Source organism: Phoca vitulina, unplaced genomic scaffold (genome assembly GCF_004348235.1).
Source record: "Phoca vitulina isolate PV1807 unplaced genomic scaffold, GSC_HSeal_1.0 scaffold20, whole genome shotgun sequence".
Taxonomy (NCBI): Eukaryota; Metazoa; Chordata; class Mammalia; order Carnivora; family Phocidae; genus Phoca; species Phoca vitulina.
The window spans coordinates 32,821,672-32,843,121 of NW_022589723.1; the positions used below are offsets into that span (position 1 = coordinate 32,821,672).

General features: G+C 40.1%; 2 protein-coding genes across 4 annotated transcripts in view; one reads left to right on the forward strand and one right to left on the reverse strand.

Annotated features, from left to right (window-relative positions):
- AAGAB (alpha and gamma adaptin binding protein) overlaps positions 1 to 12,049 on the reverse strand; it is a 62,084-nt gene extending 50,035 nt beyond the window's left edge. Inside the window, exon 1 of one of the 3 annotated variants that reach the window (XM_032417806.1) lies at positions 11,892 to 12,049. In XM_032417806.1, the coding sequence (XP_032273697.1) occupies positions 11,892 to 11,964 (73 nt within the window). In that variant the 5' untranslated portion in view covers positions 11,965 to 12,049. The remainder of the gene's footprint in view (positions 1 to 11,891) is intronic. The other 2 variants (XM_032417804.1, XM_032417805.1) reach the window with 2 other exon arrangements.
- A 184-nt stretch (positions 12,050 to 12,233) lies between these two features.
- Positions 12,234 to 21,450, forward strand: part of IQCH (IQ motif containing H) — a 206,262-nt gene continuing 197,045 nt past the window's right edge. Inside the window, exons 1-2 of the mRNA XM_032417798.1 lie at positions 12,234 to 12,284; positions 20,823 to 20,945. Of these exons, the coding sequence (XP_032273689.1) occupies positions 12,234 to 12,284; positions 20,823 to 20,945 (174 nt within the window). The remainder of the gene's footprint in view (positions 12,285 to 20,822; positions 20,946 to 21,450) is intronic.

Below are 21,450 nucleotides of genomic sequence, written 5' to 3' on the forward strand. Positions count from 1 at the left end.
CATGGAGCACTGGGTGTTATGCACAAACAATGAATCATGGAACACTAAATCTAAAACTAATGATGTAATGTATGGGGATTAACATAACAATAAAAAAATTAAAAAAAAAAATCATAATGGGTCCACACTGTTGCAACTCGTTAGGATTTTAGAGCCACGAGTTCATGAGAATGCCCTCCGAGGTGGGTGCTGCCAAGTACTCTGCAGTCGTTATGAACTAGATTATTCCCCAAGTACCACGGGCAGATCTGACTGCGGCGACGGAAAGGGCCAGCACAGGGCCACCACAGCTGAAAGGTTCAAACTGCAACCTTAGGGTCGGGGCTTTACACAGACGAATGTGGGGCAATTCTTCTGTGTGATTCTCCGAGCGAGCGTCCTGCAGCCCCGGGGCGCACGCTCCGCAGTGTCCGCTGCAGTGCGAAGGAGCGCTGGCTGGCGGGGCCGTGTTCAGTGGCTGACGGCAGAATCGCCGGGTCAGGGCAACACGGCGCGGCCTGCACAAGAGTACAGCAGTTCTGGTCTGCTGACAACGCTTAATTACCTTTTCCTCTCACACTCCTCTCTGGTCGCCCTGGAAAGTCACATCTCCTCCTGCACTGGGGCTTTTTATATCACAGTGGGAAAGTTTTAAAGTTGCAGCAGAGGAAATCTAACTCAGTCCTCCTCCTTTTCCTGAAGTTTACTTTCTCCCCGTAACCATCTGGAATCGGTCACCACAGCTTCATCTCAAAATAACTGGGGGTGGGGGAGGTGGGGGGCGGGGCGAATACTACATGGTCTGTGCTTGCCCTCAGAAGACCTCACAACGCAGTGTGACAAACGTGCACAAAAGACCAGGAAGAAGCTGGCAGGAAGGGGAGAGAGCATATATGAAGTGTTTCATGAGGGCCAAGGAGGAATCACCAGCCTCTAAGTTTTACGGGCTACACCCAAAGACCATCTTATCAACCCCAGCGGCATGGCCCACGGACAATTCCTACCTAGAGATACAGCAGAGGGACTTCTTTGAATTCTATTACTATTATTCATTCAAAATCACAGTTATAGATATACATCTAAAGCTGCGGTTCTTTATGGGGGGGTGGGACGGGTGATTATGCCCCTCCAGGGGACATGTCAACATCTGGAGACATTTTTCGTTGTCACAAGTCGGGAGATGCTACTGGCATCTAGTGGGCAGAGGCTAAGAATGTTGCTAAACATCCTACAATGCACAGGACAGCACCTACACGACAAAGGACTACCCGGCCCAAAATGTCAACAGTGCTAAGGCTCAGAAACCCTGACCTTGTGGAACTTATGGAACTGACTTAGCTGTATTTACGAAACAAAATACAAGTTCTGGAATGCAAAGTTGGTTTTATTCTTTCTCATAGAACTGAAACTAGCCAGGCATTACAACCTCCTCAAATCTCTCTCTGATAAAATCAGTCTCAAGTGTCTTAGTTATTTTAACCATAAAAATTATTTGGCAATTAACCTTAGATGCTTTGAAAGTAATTTATGAATGGTGGTTTTCTGGAAAAAAAGAATACATAAGCCTAAACAGGACCATTATGAAATGAAAATACTTTTCACATTCAAATGTTAATTTTTCAAACCTCACAAAAAATATCAATGTCTGCTCAGGATGACAACAGTGTCTGCCGCAGATGCTAATTTACTCTGAAAGAAGGTAAGCATGTCTGAGATGAATTTTCCAAAACAGAGTAAGTTTAATGAAGAACAACTACTCTATAGCTCCTGTGTTCAAATACTGAAAATAAGCCTGATCCATTGGAGAACACCGTAAAGCTAACACAACCAATGTCCCAGGGCTTCAAAGTTCCTTCAAGAAGGGTAAAATGATGGGCAACCATGATCAAAGGATCATGGGAAAAGAACACAATGACAGAGTGGACGCCATCAAAATTCAAAACGTTTGCATTTCCAAAGATACCATCAAGAAAACCAAAAGACAAGTCATAGAACGGGAGAAAATATATGTGAATTATATACGTGACCTATATCCAGAATATGTAAAGTACTCTTACAACTCATTAATGAGACGACAAAAAACCCAACTTAAAAATGGGCAAAGATCTGAATGGACATTTCACCAAAGTAGATATATGAATGGACAATATGCACATGAAATGATTCTCAACATTATTAGTCATTAGGGAAATGCAAATCAAAACCATAGTGACATACTACTTCACACCCATTAGATTGGCTATAATTGAAAATACCAACAATAACAAGTGCTGTAGAAGATGAGGAGAAACTGGAACCCCCATAGATCGCTGATGGGAACATAAAATGGTACAGCCACTCTGGAAAACAGTTTGGCAGTTTCTTAAAATAGCACAGCAGTTTCTTTGAATTTCCATAACTGCATTACTCGTAATAGGCAAAAAGTGTAAACAACTCAATGTCTATCCATTGATGAATGAAGTGTGGTACGTCCATATAATGGAATATGAAGTACATGCTATAATATGGATGAATCTCAAAAATGTTAAGCTAAGTAAAAGAAGGCAGACACAAGAGACTACCTATTACGGGATTCCTTTTAAATAAAATGTCCACAAAAGGCAAATCTGTGAAGACAAAGTACATAAGTGGTTGCCTAGAACTGGGGGGTGGGAATGCGGAGTGACTGCAAATAGGCACAAGGTTTCCCTCTAGAATGATAGAAATGTTCTGCACCAAAACTAAGTGGATTCTATGATATTTAAATTATATTCCAATAAAGCTGCTAAAAAAATCATGGAAGCTGGAAGATAATGTCCTCATTTTACTGAGAGGTAGGTGACTGAGGCACATGATGTTTTAGAGACTTAGAACAATGATGGCAAAGGTAAAAATACTGTAAATTATTTGTGGGAAGAAAGTTAACTTGCTTAAAGTCAAAATAGCCAGGAAAAGGGTAGAACTCAGTGCTCAATTCACAAAAAGTCTTTTCCCCCCCCCACAAAACCCCTGAACAACCCCAGTGGAATTCAGACAGAATGGCAATTTTCTTAGCTCAGCTGTTTATTACCAAATGATCACACATTTCCCTGCTCTGAGCATACAGATTTGGATTTTGATCCAAGGTTGATAATACTTTTCCCCATCTCCACGTAGAACCAGCCTTCAGGTCAGTGTGGAAAATTAAACCCTAAATAGGTGATTTGTTACTGAACCTACAGCATCACACAGGCTCTCCGGGTTTCACAACTGTCCTCTTTGTCTTAACCTACGTCAATCTTGCTTTCTGGGTAATTATTAAAGATGTATTTGTGGTATCTGTGTGCACCGGCTCCAACACAAATACAATGTCATGTCCAGATTATCATTCCTGCCCGACATATTCAAAACGATTTTCATACCTTAACCTTTTAAAAAATGGTTCTATATCAGATTTCATTATTTATGAAGCGTCACTATTTGCTGAGGAATTACACGGGGCAAGTTGTTTAAACCAAATGACCACTACATACTTTCTAGATGTTTTTACTTTTGCTGAAGCAACAACAAGCAGCTGAATGGCCCAGAAGTAAAGGTCTGAGTCTGGATGCACTTAGAATTGTCCAGGACGATACAAGGCTCTCTGTATCGTACATGGTTCTGTGCAAGGTGGGTTAATGCATAATACTTTTCCACTGGTGTGTCTCCGTGTACTCTCCACCCTCTTTATTGGAATGCCATTTGTTGGGAAGGCAAACACCTTATAATCATTTCCCTCATCAACAATAACCTCACCCAAAAAGTCAAATTCTCTAGTCCACAAAGAAACGAACTGGACACCAATAAAGGTGTCTTAATTTAATTATTTAACCTATCATAGTTCATCTACTAAGGCTCTAACTACCATGAAGGAAAAAGTATACACTTAATTTAAGCCATAAAAGTTCTCATCTTAGTAGTAAAATATTTTACTGTAATTTCTCCTATCCCTACCTCCACCATGGATACATGTAGTTCTGGCTGTCAAGAAATTCATGATGTTTCATATATATAAAAGAACTACACTTGAATCTTGGCTCCCCAGTGTTTATGGGCTGAACAACCTTGGAAGACCACAACTTCGTTAAGCTTGGATTTCTCTCACTCACACACACACACGTGTATGCTCACACTAGAAGGATAACATGGGCACATTTTGTAAGTTCCTTTGGGTCTGGAGAGAATATGAACTTGTATTTAATCTTTTTCCTCCTTAGGTTGAAGACTTAACATCCCTCTTTTATTCAAGATAAAAATCTTAAGCCCTCTTTTACTGTTAATTGAAAATTTAAAAATATATTATCATAGCTAAAAACAATCCTCTATCCCACTACCAGTTGAAATCGCTGCTTTAGTCTGGCCACTTATTGTATCATTCTGTGATGACAACCTTAAACTGTTCGTGGAAGATCTTGTTAGCCCAATCATTCTTCCTTTGAAGAAAATAAAGCCTTGGAAATATACAATCAAATCAAAGGCAGAGACCTCCTACCACAACAAAATAAACAACTTTGCTTAAGCAAAAATTGTAACTTATTCCCAGAGTAAAAGGCTCTACTCAGAATACTAAAGCAGCTACAGAAAATACAAATTTAAAAAATCCAAGCTTTTATCCTCTTCCCTGTTGGACAATGTGGGTCAGCTAAGCTGTACGATAAGCCCCTACCTTTGAAATAAGAATGTTCTCCTTAGTAAATTACTTTATGATCCTTCTGTAAGGACAGGGGTCTGATAGGCCAAGAAACAAACACCCGGTCTTGAAGAAGAATGAGCATTTCCCAAAGAAACAATGTCATAAGTGATGGCTGGTTTTGCTTGTGTAATTCCCCAAAGCCTAGTTTACCCATCATATATAATTGAGCTACCTGGTTCTGCAGTTTTAAGGACTAAGGACTAGAGCACTGTTTCCATGGCTAAGTGCATCTGAATTCCAAACACAAAAAGTCAAATTCTCCAATCCAAAAGTGGAGTGTCTACTACAACTTTAAAATGTGACATGGATGGATCTAGAGGCTATTAGGCTAAGGGAAATTAGTCAGAGAAAGACAAATACTGTATGATTTCACTTCTATGTGGAATCTAAAAACCAAAACAACAAAAACAGAAACAGACTCATAAATATGAGAACAAATTGGTGGTTGCCAGAGGGGAGGGGTTTGGGGAGATAGGCGAAATAGGTGAAGGAGATTAAGAAGCACAAACTTCCAGTTTTCAAATAAATGTCACAGGGACAAAAAGTACAGCATAGGGAATATAGTCAGTAATTTGCAATAATTTTTTATGGTGACAGATGGTAACTACACCATTGTGGTGAGCATTTTGTAATGCTTATAACTGTCAAATCATGAGGTCGTATACCTGAAACTAATATATGTGAACTATATTTCAATTAAAAAGAAATCCTCAATCCTGGGAAAATCAAGATAGTTGACTGTCCTAAAGGGAGACCCAAATCTCAGCTGGGCATAGTCTTCCCATCTAAAATGAGGGAAAGAATTTTCGCCTCCCCCTAGTCCAGGAAGGTTTCTCTAGGACCAGGTCCCTACTTAACTGCAAATCCCTGGGAGAAAAGCAGAGGAAAACAATGGCTGTACTAATGTTCCAGTTGCTGGGGGAGCTGTGGAAACCAGGTGACCAGGACCTGGGGCCTGAGCCTTAGTTAAATCCTGGAAAAATGTAGAAAGTCCTATGTGGACTTGCTAAATTCAAATTAGTGAGAAGTTTTAGCTCTGTTCCAAGCATTATTCTCCTAAGAAAGCAAAGGACCACAAGCTAAATCCTCTTATCCCTTCAGCCTTCAAAGAGAACCCCCTTAGCTCAGCTGCCGCCTCTCTGGTGCCTTTCCTGTTTTCAGTTCCCCTATCTTGAGTTAACTGAGAGCAGGACTGGTTAAGAGGCAGTTCCTAGAGCCAGACTGCCTGGGTTGAAAACCTGGCTCAGCTATTTGGCCTTGAGCAGATTACTTAATTTCCCTGTGTTGCAATTTCTTTGCAAAATGAGAAGAATGATCGTAACAATAGCATTCAAACGTTCTAACAGTTAAGCAGATTAGTACACGTTAGTACACATGCTCAGAATACAGGTTGTCAAACTTTTTCAATAAAGGGCCAGACAGGAAATATTTTAGGCTGTGGGCCATATGGTCTGTGGTCCGACTATTCAACTCTGCAAAGTAGCTACAGACAAAATGTAAACAAATGGTCACGGCTGTATGCCAATAAAACTTTATACAAAAACAGGACCAGGAACCAAAGACTGGAACGAGCCCAGAAGTGCATCAACAGGTAAATAAATTGTGGCACATCCTTACCATGGAATACTGCTCAGCAGTCAAAAGGCATGAATTGACACACACACTACAGATGAATCTCTAGGGAATTATGCTGAGCAGCGGGGGGAAAAAAAAACCCAATCCCCAAAAGTTAAATCTACTCTATGGTTCAAATTGTATAACATTTTTTAAAAATTTTTTAAAGATTTTACTTACTTATTTGACAGAGAGATGGAGAGCACAAGTAAGCAGAGAGGCAGGCAGAGGGAGAGGTAGGCTCTTTGCTGAGCAGGGAGCCTGATGCAGGGCTCGATCCCAGGACCCTGGGATCACAACCTGAGCTGAAGGCAGATGTTTAACCGACTGAGCCACCCAGGCGCCCCTGTATAACATTTTTGAAATGATAACATTTTGGAAATGGAGGACAGTAGTGGTTGCCAGGGGTTAGGGATAAAGACTGGGGGCATAACCTGGACTAGAGGTGGGTGTGGTTATAAAAGAGCAACACAAGGTATCCCTGTGGTATTCAGTATCTTGACTGTGGTGGTAGATACACAAACCACAGGTGACAAAATTGTGTAGAATACATACACACACACAAATGAGTAAAAGTCAAACTGGGGAAATCTGAGTAAGATTGGTGGATTATATTAATGTAAACAGGCTGAATGTGATATTATACTACAAAAAAGGGGGGGCAGTTTTCAAAAAAAATGCACACACAAAAATTAAGAATGCCAGAGGTAAGAAGCACCATATAATCTAACATAAAAATAAGTAACATGGTAACATAGAATTTTACATCTAGAAGGGATGGTAGAGATGATCTTGAACAACTTTCTATTTTTAATGTTAATCCTGCATAGGAGTGACTGATATATAATATGCCTCTACTTTGAGTACACTCAATTGAGAAAATAAAAATCCAGATACTGTTCAAAACTATTGGGCATACATAATGCTCTTTTTAAAATATAGGTCCTCTGGACAAAGATATTTTTTTCTTCACTCAGAATTAAGACTCCAATCCTCCTAAATGGAAATGAAAACCCTCTATTTAAAACACCTTATTTTAAAACCCTCTTTTAGGGGTTAATCTTCCTTATCATTTCTTACACCAATGCCACCATCTTAAATTTAAATAGTTCTGATTGCTAAGGAATTCCAACACATTTCATTCATGTATTCCATGCATACCAATCCTGAATGTTAACATATGCTCCAACACTTAGTACCTGAGCACTTTGGGCAAGTCACCTGGTATTTCCAAGCCACAATTTCTTCATTTATAAAATGGAGATAACCTGACTTCATGACTTCACAGGGATACAAGAACCAAATTAAAAGACGTGAGAACACATTTGAGAAGAGTACTGATATACATACAAATGTTTGCTATGATTGTAAGATCTCCAAATTCCCACATTTCACTGAAAGAAATAATTTTGCTCCAAATGTTCAGATGTAGAACCTGAATGGCTTACAGTTGCTGAGTTGGCATTACACACTTCAACATCATCAAGCAAGTCTCCAGGGACTTTTCTATCTACAGTTCCTTCTAGGAGTAGAAAAAAGTCTTGAGTCCTCAAAAAAATTAAAAATTACCGTAAGATCCAGTAATTCCACTACTGGATATTTAACGAAAGAAAACAAAAATGCTAATTCAAAAAGATACATGCATCCCTATGTTTATCGCAGCATTAACAACAACAGCCAAACTATGGAAGCTGCCCAAGTGTCCACTGATAGATGAGTGGGTAAAGAAGATGCAGTGAATTTATATACAATGGAATATTATTCATCCATAAAAATGAATGCAATCTTGCCATTTGTGATAATATGGATCGATCTAGAGGGTCCAATGCTAAGTGAAATAAGTCAAAGAAAGACAAATACTATATGATTTCATTCATATATAGAACTTAAGAAACAAAACAATAAAGAAAAAAAGATAAACCAAAAAATAGACTCTTAACTTATAGAGAACAGATGGTTACCAGAGGGAAGTGTGTGAGGGGATGGGTCACATAGGTGAAGGGGATTAAGAGTACACTTATCTTTTTTTTTTTTAAAGATTTTATTTGAGAGAGTGTTCCAGCACGAGAAGGGGGAGGGGTGGAGGGCGAGGGAGAGAGAATCCTCAAGCAGACTCTGGGCTGAGCCCGAGGAAGAGGCTCAGTCTCACGACCCTGAGACCATGACCTGAGCCGAAATCAAGAGTCAGATGCTTAACCGACTGAGCCACCCAGGTGCCCCAAGAGTACACTTATCTTCATGAGTACTGAGTAATGTACAGAATTATTAAGTCACTATACTGTATACCTGAAATTAATATAAATATGGTATGTTAACCATACTGGAGTTAAAATAAGTAAAAAAATAAAGTTCCTTCTATGAAAGTAGAGTAAAATGTTACAACTTAGGTATTTACATTTTAATACTTTCACTAGTGGCGCACACACTTTTACTACATTCCTCTTAAGAGCAGGAATAGCACCTTGTCATTTTAGCTACACTAACTGGCACAGAGACCAGCTCTGTGCTTAATATCAGAATACTCTTTTCCAGAATGAAAGTAAAATCTTCATATGAATATATATGAGGTGGAAAGAGGTCTGGCCCTGGAACACAGACACTTGCTCTCATACCACATACAGCCTTTCCTGAGGCCCTCCAGCGTCCTGAGCCTTCATTTCCCTTTAAAAGTCTACAGTGTAATTGTGTAAGACTGATGAATCCCAGACCTGTACCCCTGAAACAAATAATACATTATATGCTAATAAAAAAAAGAAAAAAGAAAGTCTACAATGTAAGTCTGTAATGCCCTTTTATCTGATGTCGGACACCCACGCAGAATACTGAAAATAAGGCCTTTGAGTGACAAAATGAAAAAGTTTTTCACAAAATCCATGCATGCACTTTATCCATAGCAGAGGCCTGTTGATTTTTAGTTCATGTGTATTTATAACAAACTTGGTTATTTGATAATGAAATATTTCCCACTGGGTAAAAGCAGTAAAACAGATCAGATGCTGAAAGAAACTGGAGAAACCTTAAAGTTCCTCTTCCTGATGAATGAAATGAAACCAAACCTTCCCAAAAAAGATCAGATTCAATTCAAAATCATACTGTGGCCTAATATCACGGAACACTTGACAAACATCGTTCATTATGGTCATCTTTATCTCTTACATCAAAATTAGACTCAATTCATGATTAATTTAATGCAATCTTTAATTATAATAAAACAGAACGAATGCTCAGCAAATACTGCAGTCTAGTGCTACCTATCCTTTCCCTATCAATAACCTGGAAAGAAAGGATAAAGCCCCCTGTTATGGTTCACTTCTCCTTACAAGTAATGTCTTCACTAACTGCTCTTATTTTTTCCCTACACAGCATTAATGGAATCACAAAGGAAAGGCCACCTAATTTTAATAAACACAAAAGTTGGCTTTTGATGTATCTAAGAGGGATTTTACACATAGAAACAAAGTGGATTATTTTACAGAATTAATTTTACCATAAGGATGCTAATGTACTTTAAAGAAATACAGTGTTACTATTTGCCAACTATAGGTCATCAGCTCCTTCAAGGAAGTGACCATGTCTGACAATTCTGATCCTTAAAGCGCACAGAGGGAGTACCATAGCCATCAGAATACTTAACAAATATTTCTGAGATTGGCTTTGAAAGGACTTTTATATATCAGTAATGGAAATCCAAATGCATGTAATTATTTTATAAAGTTAAATACACCAAGGATTTTAAGAATCTTGAGCAAATTTTATGTTCACTAGAGGAAATATATGATGGAGAGTAATTTATATTACATCAAAAATTATGTAATGTTAAATGAAAAATATCAGGATAAAAATTATACATAAGGGCGCCTGGCTGGTTCAGTCAGTTAAGTGTCTGACTCTTGATTTCAGCTCAGGTCATGATCTAAGGGTCGTGAGATCAAACCCCTCCACACCCAGGGCTCTGTGCTGAGCATGGAGCCTGCTTATGATTCTCTCTCTCTTCCCCCCCCCCAAAATATATATATATACACAAAATAGTATATGTAAAATTTAAATATAAATTATTTTATACATTTTATAAATGTGTTAATCATACTTGCATATATTTATACATTTAAAAAAATATTTTAAATTTTTATATACAAAATATAAAAACAATGAATAAAACAAAAATTATACATAAAATTGTGGGATAAAAATTAGGTATGAAATGTAATTACAATTTTTTTTTAACATAAGTACTGGAAAAAAGACTGAAGGAAATGCACAGAAATGTTCACAGTATTTGTGTTTGGGTGATGAGACCATGGCTGACATTCTCTTTTCTTGATATGCTAAATATTACTTAATGCACTACTTTTACAATGAAACAATCTTTTAAAAAGAAAAGAAAGGGAATAAATGGGAAGGAGCACTACTAAGGGGTAAGGAAAAGGCATAGAGCAGTTACTTTATTTAGTAAGTGCTATAATTAAATTTCTACCCTGGCAAAGAATTTTTAAGTGCTCACAAATGATAACTAAGTTTATAGAATATTTGTGTTGGAGGGTTGTCCTAATTCTGTCATTTGACAGGTACAGAAAAAATATATATAGCTGTGCGATGCTTTACAGTTTACAAAGTGTTTTCAAAATGTCACCTGTCCCTCAAATAATCCTGAGATAGGCTCATATGCCCCATTTTTAGGACCAGGAAACTGGGGGTTAGAGAGATAATATGCTTTAATAATAATGACTACCATTTATCGAATGTTGACTCTACGCCAGCCTCTGGGTTAAGCACAACAATCCTGTGAAAATCATCACCATCTCACAGATAAGAAAACTGAAGGGTGGAGGTTAAGTGTGCTTACTATCACACAGCTGAGAGTCACTGCTCTGACTCAATGCCATGCATTTAAAACAGGTGTCTTGGGTTACAATCAACTTCACAGAATCCTTTACCGAAAGAGTTGAGCCTAGGACCCAGTCCCATGCTCTGTCTACTATACTGGTCTCGCCTAAGGCTTCTTTTAAGAGTTACTTAGTTTGACAGCCACCATGAAGGTCCAGAGGCCAAGAGACTGGGCCCAGAAACACCCAAAAGCTAATGTTGCCCGAGAGCCTACGCCTCAGGAGGAAAGCAAGGCAGAGAATAACTGGAGTGGAGGGGACAAGGCTAACTCATGTATATCAAGGGAGAGCCCAGAGGAAACCTAGTCTCCACCTCAGGAGCAGGGACCGCAACAAGCATCCCAATTTCTGCACCTTACACCCGGGTAAATCGGTACAATGTCCAGAGCGCCTTTGGGTTCACCCCCAAGGAGCCCGCAACAACCCATGAGCTGGGCGGGGCAGGGATGAGTCCTACTTTGCAGAAAAAGCTGGAAGAAAAGCAACAGCGCGCCGGGCGGGCAGACAAGCAATGAGTGTGAGAGCTAGGGGGAAGACAGCTGCGGGGCCTGGACACCCGGACCGGGTCTGAGCGGCGCCCGAGGAGCCTCTGGCCCCCGCCCAACGGAGGAAAAGCCCAGGGCCCGCGGCGGCGACAAAGGCCGAGAGGGAGACCGCGGTTCGGAGGCCACCGCCCGCCGAGATTCGGGTGTTTTGGACGTCGGCCCAGGAGTCCCGCTACTCACGCTGGACCAGCCGGTCTCCGGAGAAGGTGGAGGAACAGCTGGTGACAAGCGCACAGGGGACGCCCGCAGCCATAGCTGCGCCCGCGAGCCAGTTCCGTCCCAGAGCCGCTTCCGCCTTGGGCTGCACCACGGCCGCCGGCGCGCGGGGGAGACGCGCAAGGAAGGGCGCGTTGACGGGAGGAACCGGCTACCCTGACTCCTCCCACACCCCCTCTCCCGCCCCCGACGTAGAATAGGCCGGGCTGCGCGTGGGGTTGCCATGGGGACGAGCGCTCTCCGCCCCTGGCTTCGGCGCCTGGAGACCGCTCCTCCTCCAGGAGGTAGCCCTCCCCGGCCCTAGCCATGGCACAGGAGACTGAGAACTACGACCCCATCGGAACCATCCTAATCCAGGTGGGAAACGGGCCGTTCCGGGCCCTGCGCAGCTAAGACACTTCCGAGCGAGGCCCAGCAGCGCCGATCCACTCGCGCCCACCTTTTAGGAGCGCCGCCCCCAGACTGCCACCAGCGTGAGGAGGGCACTGCCCCTCCGAGAACTCCCAAATATGCCCACCCAGACCTCGGCCACGAGCCTAACACGCCCCCCGTGCCTTACCCTGGAGGTTGCGCCCCAGAAGCTCGACCGTTCTGCCTCTGGTAAAACTCCAAAACCATACACCTCACCCCAGAACCTTTACTTCCGAAAATCCATCTTACACTGAGGCACCATTTTAAAATGTTATGTTCTGAAAAATTTGAACCCGTAATATGGGGGAAATACAAGTCAGACACTTGGGGGAAATGATAAGAAATCTGGGGAGAAGTTGAAATATGTAAACCACTTCTCTTAAGCACCTAAATTTTTTGGATCTGAAAGTACCTTGCAAATAATTAAGTTTGGGGGATGTAATATACAGCACGGTGACTAGTTAATAATAGTGTACTGCTACATTTGAAAGTTGCTAAGAGAATACATCCTAAAAGTTCTCATCATAAAAAAATTATAACTATGTGTGGTTATGGATGTTAACTTGTGCTCATTTTTGCAGTTTATACAAATATTGAATAATTGTGTTGTATACCTGAAATATAATGTTATATGTCGATTATATCTCAAATAAATAAATGAATTAAATAAAAGTCCCTTGCTTGGGAACACACACAGGAAAATATATTAAAGATAACTTGGATTGCCTATCAAGTTAAAATTTTGAATATAGAAATGTGCCCAAAAAACTCAGGGAAATGACTCTTTGTAACCTGCGGGGGGAAATATCAAAAAAAAAAAAGTCTTAACTTCAGTATAACTCAGTTTGTGACCATTATACTCAGATTTTTCCCACAAAAATTTTGTTCTTTCACATTTACATATGGTAGTTTTAAAACATTTCTGCATAAATCATCACTTTTAACTTGTATTTAGCTCCATTTATCTAAGGCTTGAAGTAATTTGCCTAAATTCACTCTATTCGGACTCTCACTCAGATCTGCAATGGATTTTCCTGCCAGGAGATTGGTCTCTTACCTCCCATCTAGGAGAGACTTCTTTAAATGCATCTTTTTTTTTTTTTTAAGATTTTATTTATTTATTTGTCTGAGAGAGAGAGAGAGAGAGAGGGAGAACAAGCAGGAGGGGAGCAGCAGGCAGAGGGAGAAGCAGGCTCCCTGCTGAGCAAGGAGCCCCATTTGGGACTCGATCCTAGGACTCTGGGATCATAACCCGAGTCGAAGGCAGATGCTTAACCAACTGAGCCACGCAGGCGCCCCTTAAATGCATCTTTTCCAAAATACAAATGCCTAAACTCACCAATTTCATAGAGTTCCCCGCTATGAATAACACCCAAATCTTCTTACCTCACGTTCTGTTATCCTGTCATTAGCACCCTAATGAATTTAGCAAACTGCAAAGTCTGAGGGACCAGTCCCCACAAAACTGGCCTCATTTCTACTCCAGCCTAAGTTCAGAAGTCCCCAGAATCAACCTCACTTCAGGCCCGCTATCTACAAATTTGGGGGCCCTGACCACCTTCACACTGGCTAATTTGCTAGAGCAACACAGAATTCAGCAAAGTGCTATACTTACAATTAGTGTTATAACATCGAAAGGATACAAATTAAAGCCAGCCAAGGAAAGGCATGCATAGGGCAGCATCCAAAAGGAATCCAGATGGAGCTTCCAGTCATCCTCTCCCCATGGAGTCATGGATGGTTTTATCTCCTTCCCAGCCATGATGTGTAACAATATACATGGAGTATTGCCAACTAGCGAAGCTCACCTAAGACTTCGATGTCCAGAGCTTTTACTGGGACTCAATCACACACTGCCCATGTTCTGACCTTTCATCTCTGACCCTTCCCAGAGGTCACACTAATGCCTTTAGTCCCTAGTTCCTCTAGAGGTTGGAACAGATACGGTGTGGCTCAAGGCCCCCAGCATAAATTACATTGTTAGACTGTCTGGTGACCAAAGCCCCCAAGCAAAGACACCTATCAAGCAGGACACTCCAGGGCCCTAGAGATCACCTCCTGATATCCAAGGGCAAAGGTCAGAACTCTCATTGGGAAAGGTTGATTCTTTACTACTTATACCCCCTCTAAATCCAGGGCCCATGTTTATAGGCTCCAAATGATTGGAACACTAATGGAGACTCCTACCCAGAAACAGCCAGTTTTCCCCCACAGTATACTTCGTGTTGACCGCAGAAACAATTAGGTTACTCCTTAGTTTTCTCTATTTCTTCAGACCTGGAACATCTCTAAAAAAGAGACTGGAATCTGGGGAGAATTCTCACACCTAATTTCATGCTTTCCCTTGAGAGAATTCTTTTCCCAGGGCTGCTCCCCTTGTGGTTTGGAATAGTGTAGAATAGGGTATCAACTGAAAAGCCGGAAGCCTTTTCACTTCAGAGTAGGATCCAAAGGTAGCTGTTTGATCAACCTAGGATACAACATTACAGTATCAATGTCTGTTGTCATTGGGTTATAACAGGGAACAGGAGAGCTAAGAACAGTCATATCCATGCTGATCAACACCCCCATATGCTAAAAAGGGTTATTCTGGACACAGTAATTGGAGGGCCGTGTAGAGAAAGTGAGCCTATGTGTCAACCTGATTATTGAGGCTGATCTCCAGATACAGTAGAACATTCTCCCTGGTAATATGGAGAATATATATAACAAGGAAATGAGGAAGACTTTCCCTACTTTCTCACCAAGTCCGGAGTATTTATGAGCATACAGCACTACTCTCCGGTACACAGCATGGATTCCACTGCTGCCTGGGGTGATGATTTATGTCCTTCAAACAGGCTACCGATAAGCAGTACATCTAGTGGAAAGCACTTTGCGGGGAGTCAGAATACTGAGGTCTGACCTTGGCAATGACATTCTCCCAGGTGGGTAACTTTAGGCTAATCATTTCACCTCTCTGGGCCTAAGTTTTCTCTTCTGTAGGATACATAGCTTGAATTAGTCCACCTTGGACTCTAAATTGACCCAATTCCCAAAAGCTACATAATTTCTTTTTATCATAAAGTGGCCTTCCTTTATTATCAGCCTAGACAACCAAATTGTTTCTATCAATTTATATGTGTGATATATATAATTATATATTATAAATTTATATGTATTATATATAATATTTATACATATACATGCAAAGTTTCCAGAAAACAGAGGTACTTCAAATCTCTACCTGCTTCACCCTAAATCAGGCCTGTGTTTCAATCAGATACATTAAGCAACTTTAGACCAGTGAGTCTCAAAGAGTGGCCCCAAGACCAGTATCTTCAGCACCGGCTGAGAACTCGTGAGAAATGCAAATTCTCAGATCTCATTCCAGACCTACTAAATCAGGAGTTCTGGGGGTAGGAGCCCAGCGATCTGTTCTTATAACCCTTGAAGATAACTCTGATGCATGCTCAATTCTGAGACCTTCTACCTTAGATAGTACTGTAAAATATAAACTGTAATATGATTTTCAAGAAAAATCCCAATAATCAAAGTTAACAGTATTTTCTGGGTATTGTGCATAGTTCTAAGTGCCGTGCATATTTTGATTCATTTAATCCCCTACAACAAAGCTATCTGATAAGGACTATTATTATTTCACATTATGGAAAAGAAACAGATCAAAGATGAGTATTGTGGGTAGACCCGTATACGTAGAAAATGCAAGCAATCTTCTCAAACCCTTTCAGTCTGTCAACCTGATATAAAAAAGAAAGTCTTCCCTTGCCCCTTTTTGCTCTTCTCAATATTTAAATCCTGCCTTTTTCACTGAATTTTCACCAACATTTAACTTTGTAGATTTATAAATACATGTTTGTATATTTGTAGATATTATGCACATACTGGTTAATGGTTAAACATGAAGGCTCTGGATTCAGACTGCCTGGATTCGAATAGTTCCACCAATTAACCAGCTATCTTACCTGGCACAGGGTACTTAACCACTTTAAACCTCAGATTCCCTCAAGTAAAAATAAAGATGATAATATGAACTCCCTCTTAGGAGTCTTGTAAGGGTCAAAATATTGGGTAACATATAATGTGTAACACTCAATAGATGTGAGTTGTTATTAGATCTGGTCTCTTATCTTTTAATATTACTTAGTTTTCTGTTCATTTCTTTGTCTTTTTAAGATAACCTACTTTTTACTGGAAGAAAAGGAAAAAATTAATTTTAGCCTATCTTTTTTAACCAGGCTCAGTCCTGGGGTGCCTGGGTGGCTCAGTCGGTTAAGTGTCTGCCTTCGGCTCAGGTCATAATCCCAGGGTCCTGGGATCAAGCCCCGCATCAGGCTCCCTGCTCAGCCAGGAGGCTGCTTCTCCCTCTCCCTCTGCCCTGCACCCCCCCCCACTTGTGATATCTCTCTCTCTCTCTGTGTCAAATAAATAAATAAAATATATATTAAAAAAACCCCAGGCCTACTCCATTCTTAACTAAAACTTTATGGGTGATGCTATAGGGCAAATAAGGTATGCTTTGTTTCCCTGTTAAAAGTGGATCTTTTGGATATCCCATTTTACCTAGCACAGGATTAGGTCCATTAATCCTGGATGACTGGATAATGATCTACTCATTAATTCAGTCTCCAATAATGTTCGTCCTATTCAAAACTGAAGGGAGCTGGACTAACATGCACTATTATTTAGAAAGCACAATAGATGATACAAATTGATAATATTTTGATAAAATATCTAAAATACTTGAGAAAAAATCTTTAAATACAAATAATCAGTGTTCTAATTATAAACTCATTGTGTGACTTATTATGAAAACATGTGCTTTGTATGTCTAGATTTCCCAGGACAGTTCTGTGAATATTCTGTTCCACTGTCTGATCACGTACCAAAGCCCATGTTCTCATTTTTGGTTCAGGACGTGATTACTATCTCTACACAGAATTCTACTAGGAGGCCTTTTGTTAAATACTTAACTTCTTTCACTTTTAAGTCTATCATTCAGACCTTTTATGGTTTCAGCTGGATCTTTCCTCCACTGATCAGAACAGTGGGGTTCTAACTATAGTGATAATAATCATCATTGTAATTGAAATAGTAGCCAACTTTATTGACAGTGAGACACTCTGTGGTAACTCTGCTAGGCAGGTATCATATTTAGCCCCAGTTTACAGAGGAAGAAACTAAGGTACAAAGAACTAAAGTAACTTGCCCAAGGGGAGAGACCTTGTGTGTGTTGCTCCTGAAACAAGTTATGGCGTGTTTGTCAAACAATCTTGAAGAAGTGGGGTCGTGAGTCCGGGAGGTTTCCTTAGTGCTTTCTTTTCTTTCTTTTTTAGGGATTTTATTTATTTATTTGACAGAGAGAGACACAGCAAGAGAGGGAACACAAGCAGGGGGAGTAAGAGAGGGAGAAGCAGGCTTCCCACGGAGCAGGAAGCCCGATGTGGAGCTCGATCCCAGGACTCTGGGATCATGACCTGAGCCGAAGGCAGATGCTTAACCGACTGAGCCACCCAGGCGCTCCGGTGCTTTCTTTTATTAATAACTCTTACAAGCTTTGTGTTTCTACTTTAATAATGATCATGTGATATCTTTTTAATACATCTTTTAAAATGCTTGCTTGACCCAACTCTTAAACAAATGTTTGTGCAACAAGGATAATCTAGTCTTGTAATCGAAATTAGCTTTTTAAATAGTATTGGAAATCCTATTTCCAAAATCCAACCATTTTATGTTAACACCAACCTTGGAAATATTGGAACTAATCAATGCTTGATATCATTGCTATCTTTCTTATCTACTCCTCCGTCTGGTTTGCTGGGATCATACAACATAAAATGAAGGGGCAAGTAGGCAAAGTTCACACTTTGAGAATGAGTCAGCCAAACTCTATCTTTAGCAGAGATGAATAAAATGCAATTATGGAACTGCTCTTGACAACATGGAATCTGGTTGCATGGCTAGACTTCTAAATTCTAGAGCAAATCTTCACTGCATTAAATCTTTCAAGGGCCTCTTATTAAGCAGCCCTGTCCCCAAACTGTCAAAATAATAATCCTCCTCCAACTAGGAAATATATGGAAAGCAATGCATTTGATAATCACAGAGATGATGAGGGACACGTAAAATTTCAATATGGTAGACTGGATCTATTTGAAGAAAGAACAGAGATTTAGAACTTAATATTTGCTCCTACCCAAGTCTGATGACACATTTCCTACAGTACTCGTCTCTATTGTAATTACTATACAAACAGATGGGTGGTTATTGAGAGGGGAGAAGAAAATATCTGGCAAGAAAATAAAAAACTCTTGAGGAAGATTAAGAGAGCAATTCAAATCAATGAACATTTATTAAGTGCCAGTTATGTGCAAAGAGTTTCACTGGGCTTGACAATTCAGAAGAAGAGAATTAACATTTGTTCAGTGCCCTCCTATGTGGCTGGCCCTGTACGAAACACTTTCCGTACTTGAATTCATTTTATTCTTGCACTATTCCAACAGGTAGCTGTTTAGCCCCCTTTGATAAAAGCACCAAAGGCTCTCAAAAACTAAGTAAATGTGTCAAGCTCCGTAAAGGAAGAAATAGGATTCTAGTTCATATCTTCCTGGTTCCAAAGCCTACATTCGTTCATTTTCACACACACATTGCCTTATTTTTACTCAACAATTCTATGAGGTAGAATTTTTTTTTTTTTTTGTGGTAAAGAAATCAGAAAAAACATGATGGTGTGCATGGACATCATGCGACAAGTGATAGAGCAAGGAATTAATGTCCATTTGCCTTTTACTGGGCCCATACTATGTGCTAGACCGATTACATATTATCTCATGACTCTGAGTAAAAGTGTAATTGCCCACACAGGACAGATGAAGAAAGAAGCCCTTTGGTTCCATGATAAATAATCCAGGACAGTTTCACTCCCCCCAGCTGTTGACAGGCATAATTACAGAATGATATGTGAAGTTACAAATACTACAAATACTAGAGCTACAAGAAGGAAATGTAGTGCCTTCTAAGGAAGAACCAGGAAATGTGGGTCTGGAAAGTGGGGCTTGTCCTTGAACTGACTCTCTGTACTTTGCAAATGCCTTTAGACAATAGATGGTAAATCAGCTTGCAGCAGTAACTTGGACAAAATAATCAAAAGAAGTACCTCTTCATCCTTAGGGCCTACACGCAAACAGTAGGTGTGTTCCGATTTCAATCTGTGAGCCCTGAAGGCTTTCCGTGACAATTTGTGCAGAGTACAAATGACCAGATGTGTCTACCAGACTGTGATGCCCATCAGTGAAAAGATGCAAATTCTGATCTTTTGAATACTTGGCTCCATGGGAATTTTCCAAAGTAATCGATAACACAGGCTGGATCAATGTGTATGTCCAGTTGTACTAACAGAGAAAAGGTAACCGTTTCAAAATGCCTTTAGCAACCCAGTCTGCAGATTGTTATTAGTGTGACTATTACTGAAACAGGTGTTGGGTTCATAAATTTGCATAACAAAATGTTTTCCTTGTGGCAGCAACCCATACAATAATTGGTGCCATCTGTATTTATCTATTGAAGTTTGGTTTCTGATATGAATGCAAAGAATCTTGTGGTGTCTAATCTCATAGCACCCAATTTATTGAGGGTGGTGGACATTGGAGAGGCATTCATCATTCCCAAGGAAAATACAGACTGAAGGAAAATGTTAAAGTGATGACGTATGTTGCTATTTCTTCACAGATCATTTTCATTTCTGACTATGTGAAACAGAATCAAGGCCACACACCTACAGAACTGCTTCTTCAGAGTAGTACGTGGGGAAGATCCAGCCAGAATGGAAAACCAAGGGGCTCTGTCAACCTATTTACAATTCCCTTTTGAAAAGGCTCTGCTTGCTTGCTTGCTTGCTGAGAGAGAGAGAGAGAACAGGGCAGGGCAGAGAGAGGGGAAGTGAGAGAAATTTCAGCAGACTCCATGCTAAGCATGGAGCCCAACATGGGGCTCGATCTCACCACCCTGAGATCACGACCTGAGCCGAAACCACGATTTGGACACTTAACCGATGGAGCCACCGAGGCACCCCTGAAAGGCTCTGCTTTCACTAAAACCTCCCATTGCTAGAACTTTTGTTTTCTTACCTCTTAACCAGTGAGTAGAAATCCGAGTTTGGCGCAAACTTCATATCAGCTCATACTTTTTACTAGCTGAGAAGCAGAAGCGATTTGAGTTGTAGTTTTATCTTGGACTTGTTTCTAATGAGGGGAAGGAAAAATACAAAATTGTATGAAAGCTTAGTTTTTTAAAATCTGAAAGACAACAATGCAACATTCTAATAAAGAATATCTTAGAACCATGAAGACAGTCCTTTTCAGTGAATATCATAAAATCTATTTGATTGTCTCTAGCAATTCAAGCAAATTGCAAATCTTTAAAATAAATGTTTCAGGTGAACTCTGTATGTATTCTTTCAATATTTTATATTTTTTATACCTACAGGTCCATGAAGACCTTTATCAGTTAAAGGAGAAATTAACAAATTTCCCACTTGAGGGAAAAGGAGAGGCTCTAAACATTCAGAATCTCGAAACTGCAATCAAAAGGACTGAAATGGGGTTAAGAGTAAGTAGAGCTTTAGATATTAAATAAAGTGCTGGAAGGAGACAAAGATTCCTCTAGAAGAAAAGGACTATGGTTCTCACAGGACCCTGTGTAATTCTGTAACAAAGATGGACTTAGGTTGGTCAGCAGCTTTCTCGTTCTGTTCCTTTTATTAAAATCGTGATTATTAACTGATTGGTTGGCATCCTGTCACATTCCACAAAGACAAGGTGTTGGGAATGTAAGATTATGTAGTGACAACCCTTAATGTGTGGCTTGATAAAAAGAATGAAGAATTTTTAAAATAACCATTAGTCCAAAAACATGCCTGACAAAAAAACGATTCAAAGCAATACACTGCAGAGAGTTTCTATCAGATTCACTGGGGTGCTGAAGAATAAGAGTTTATTTTTCCCTAAATAGCTTAAGTATTTTTAGATTAGTCATTTTTGTGATATTGTGATCCAGTAGGTAGAGCTAAAGAGATGTACCAATTTTAGAAGGGAGAAATAAAGTACACAGGGAC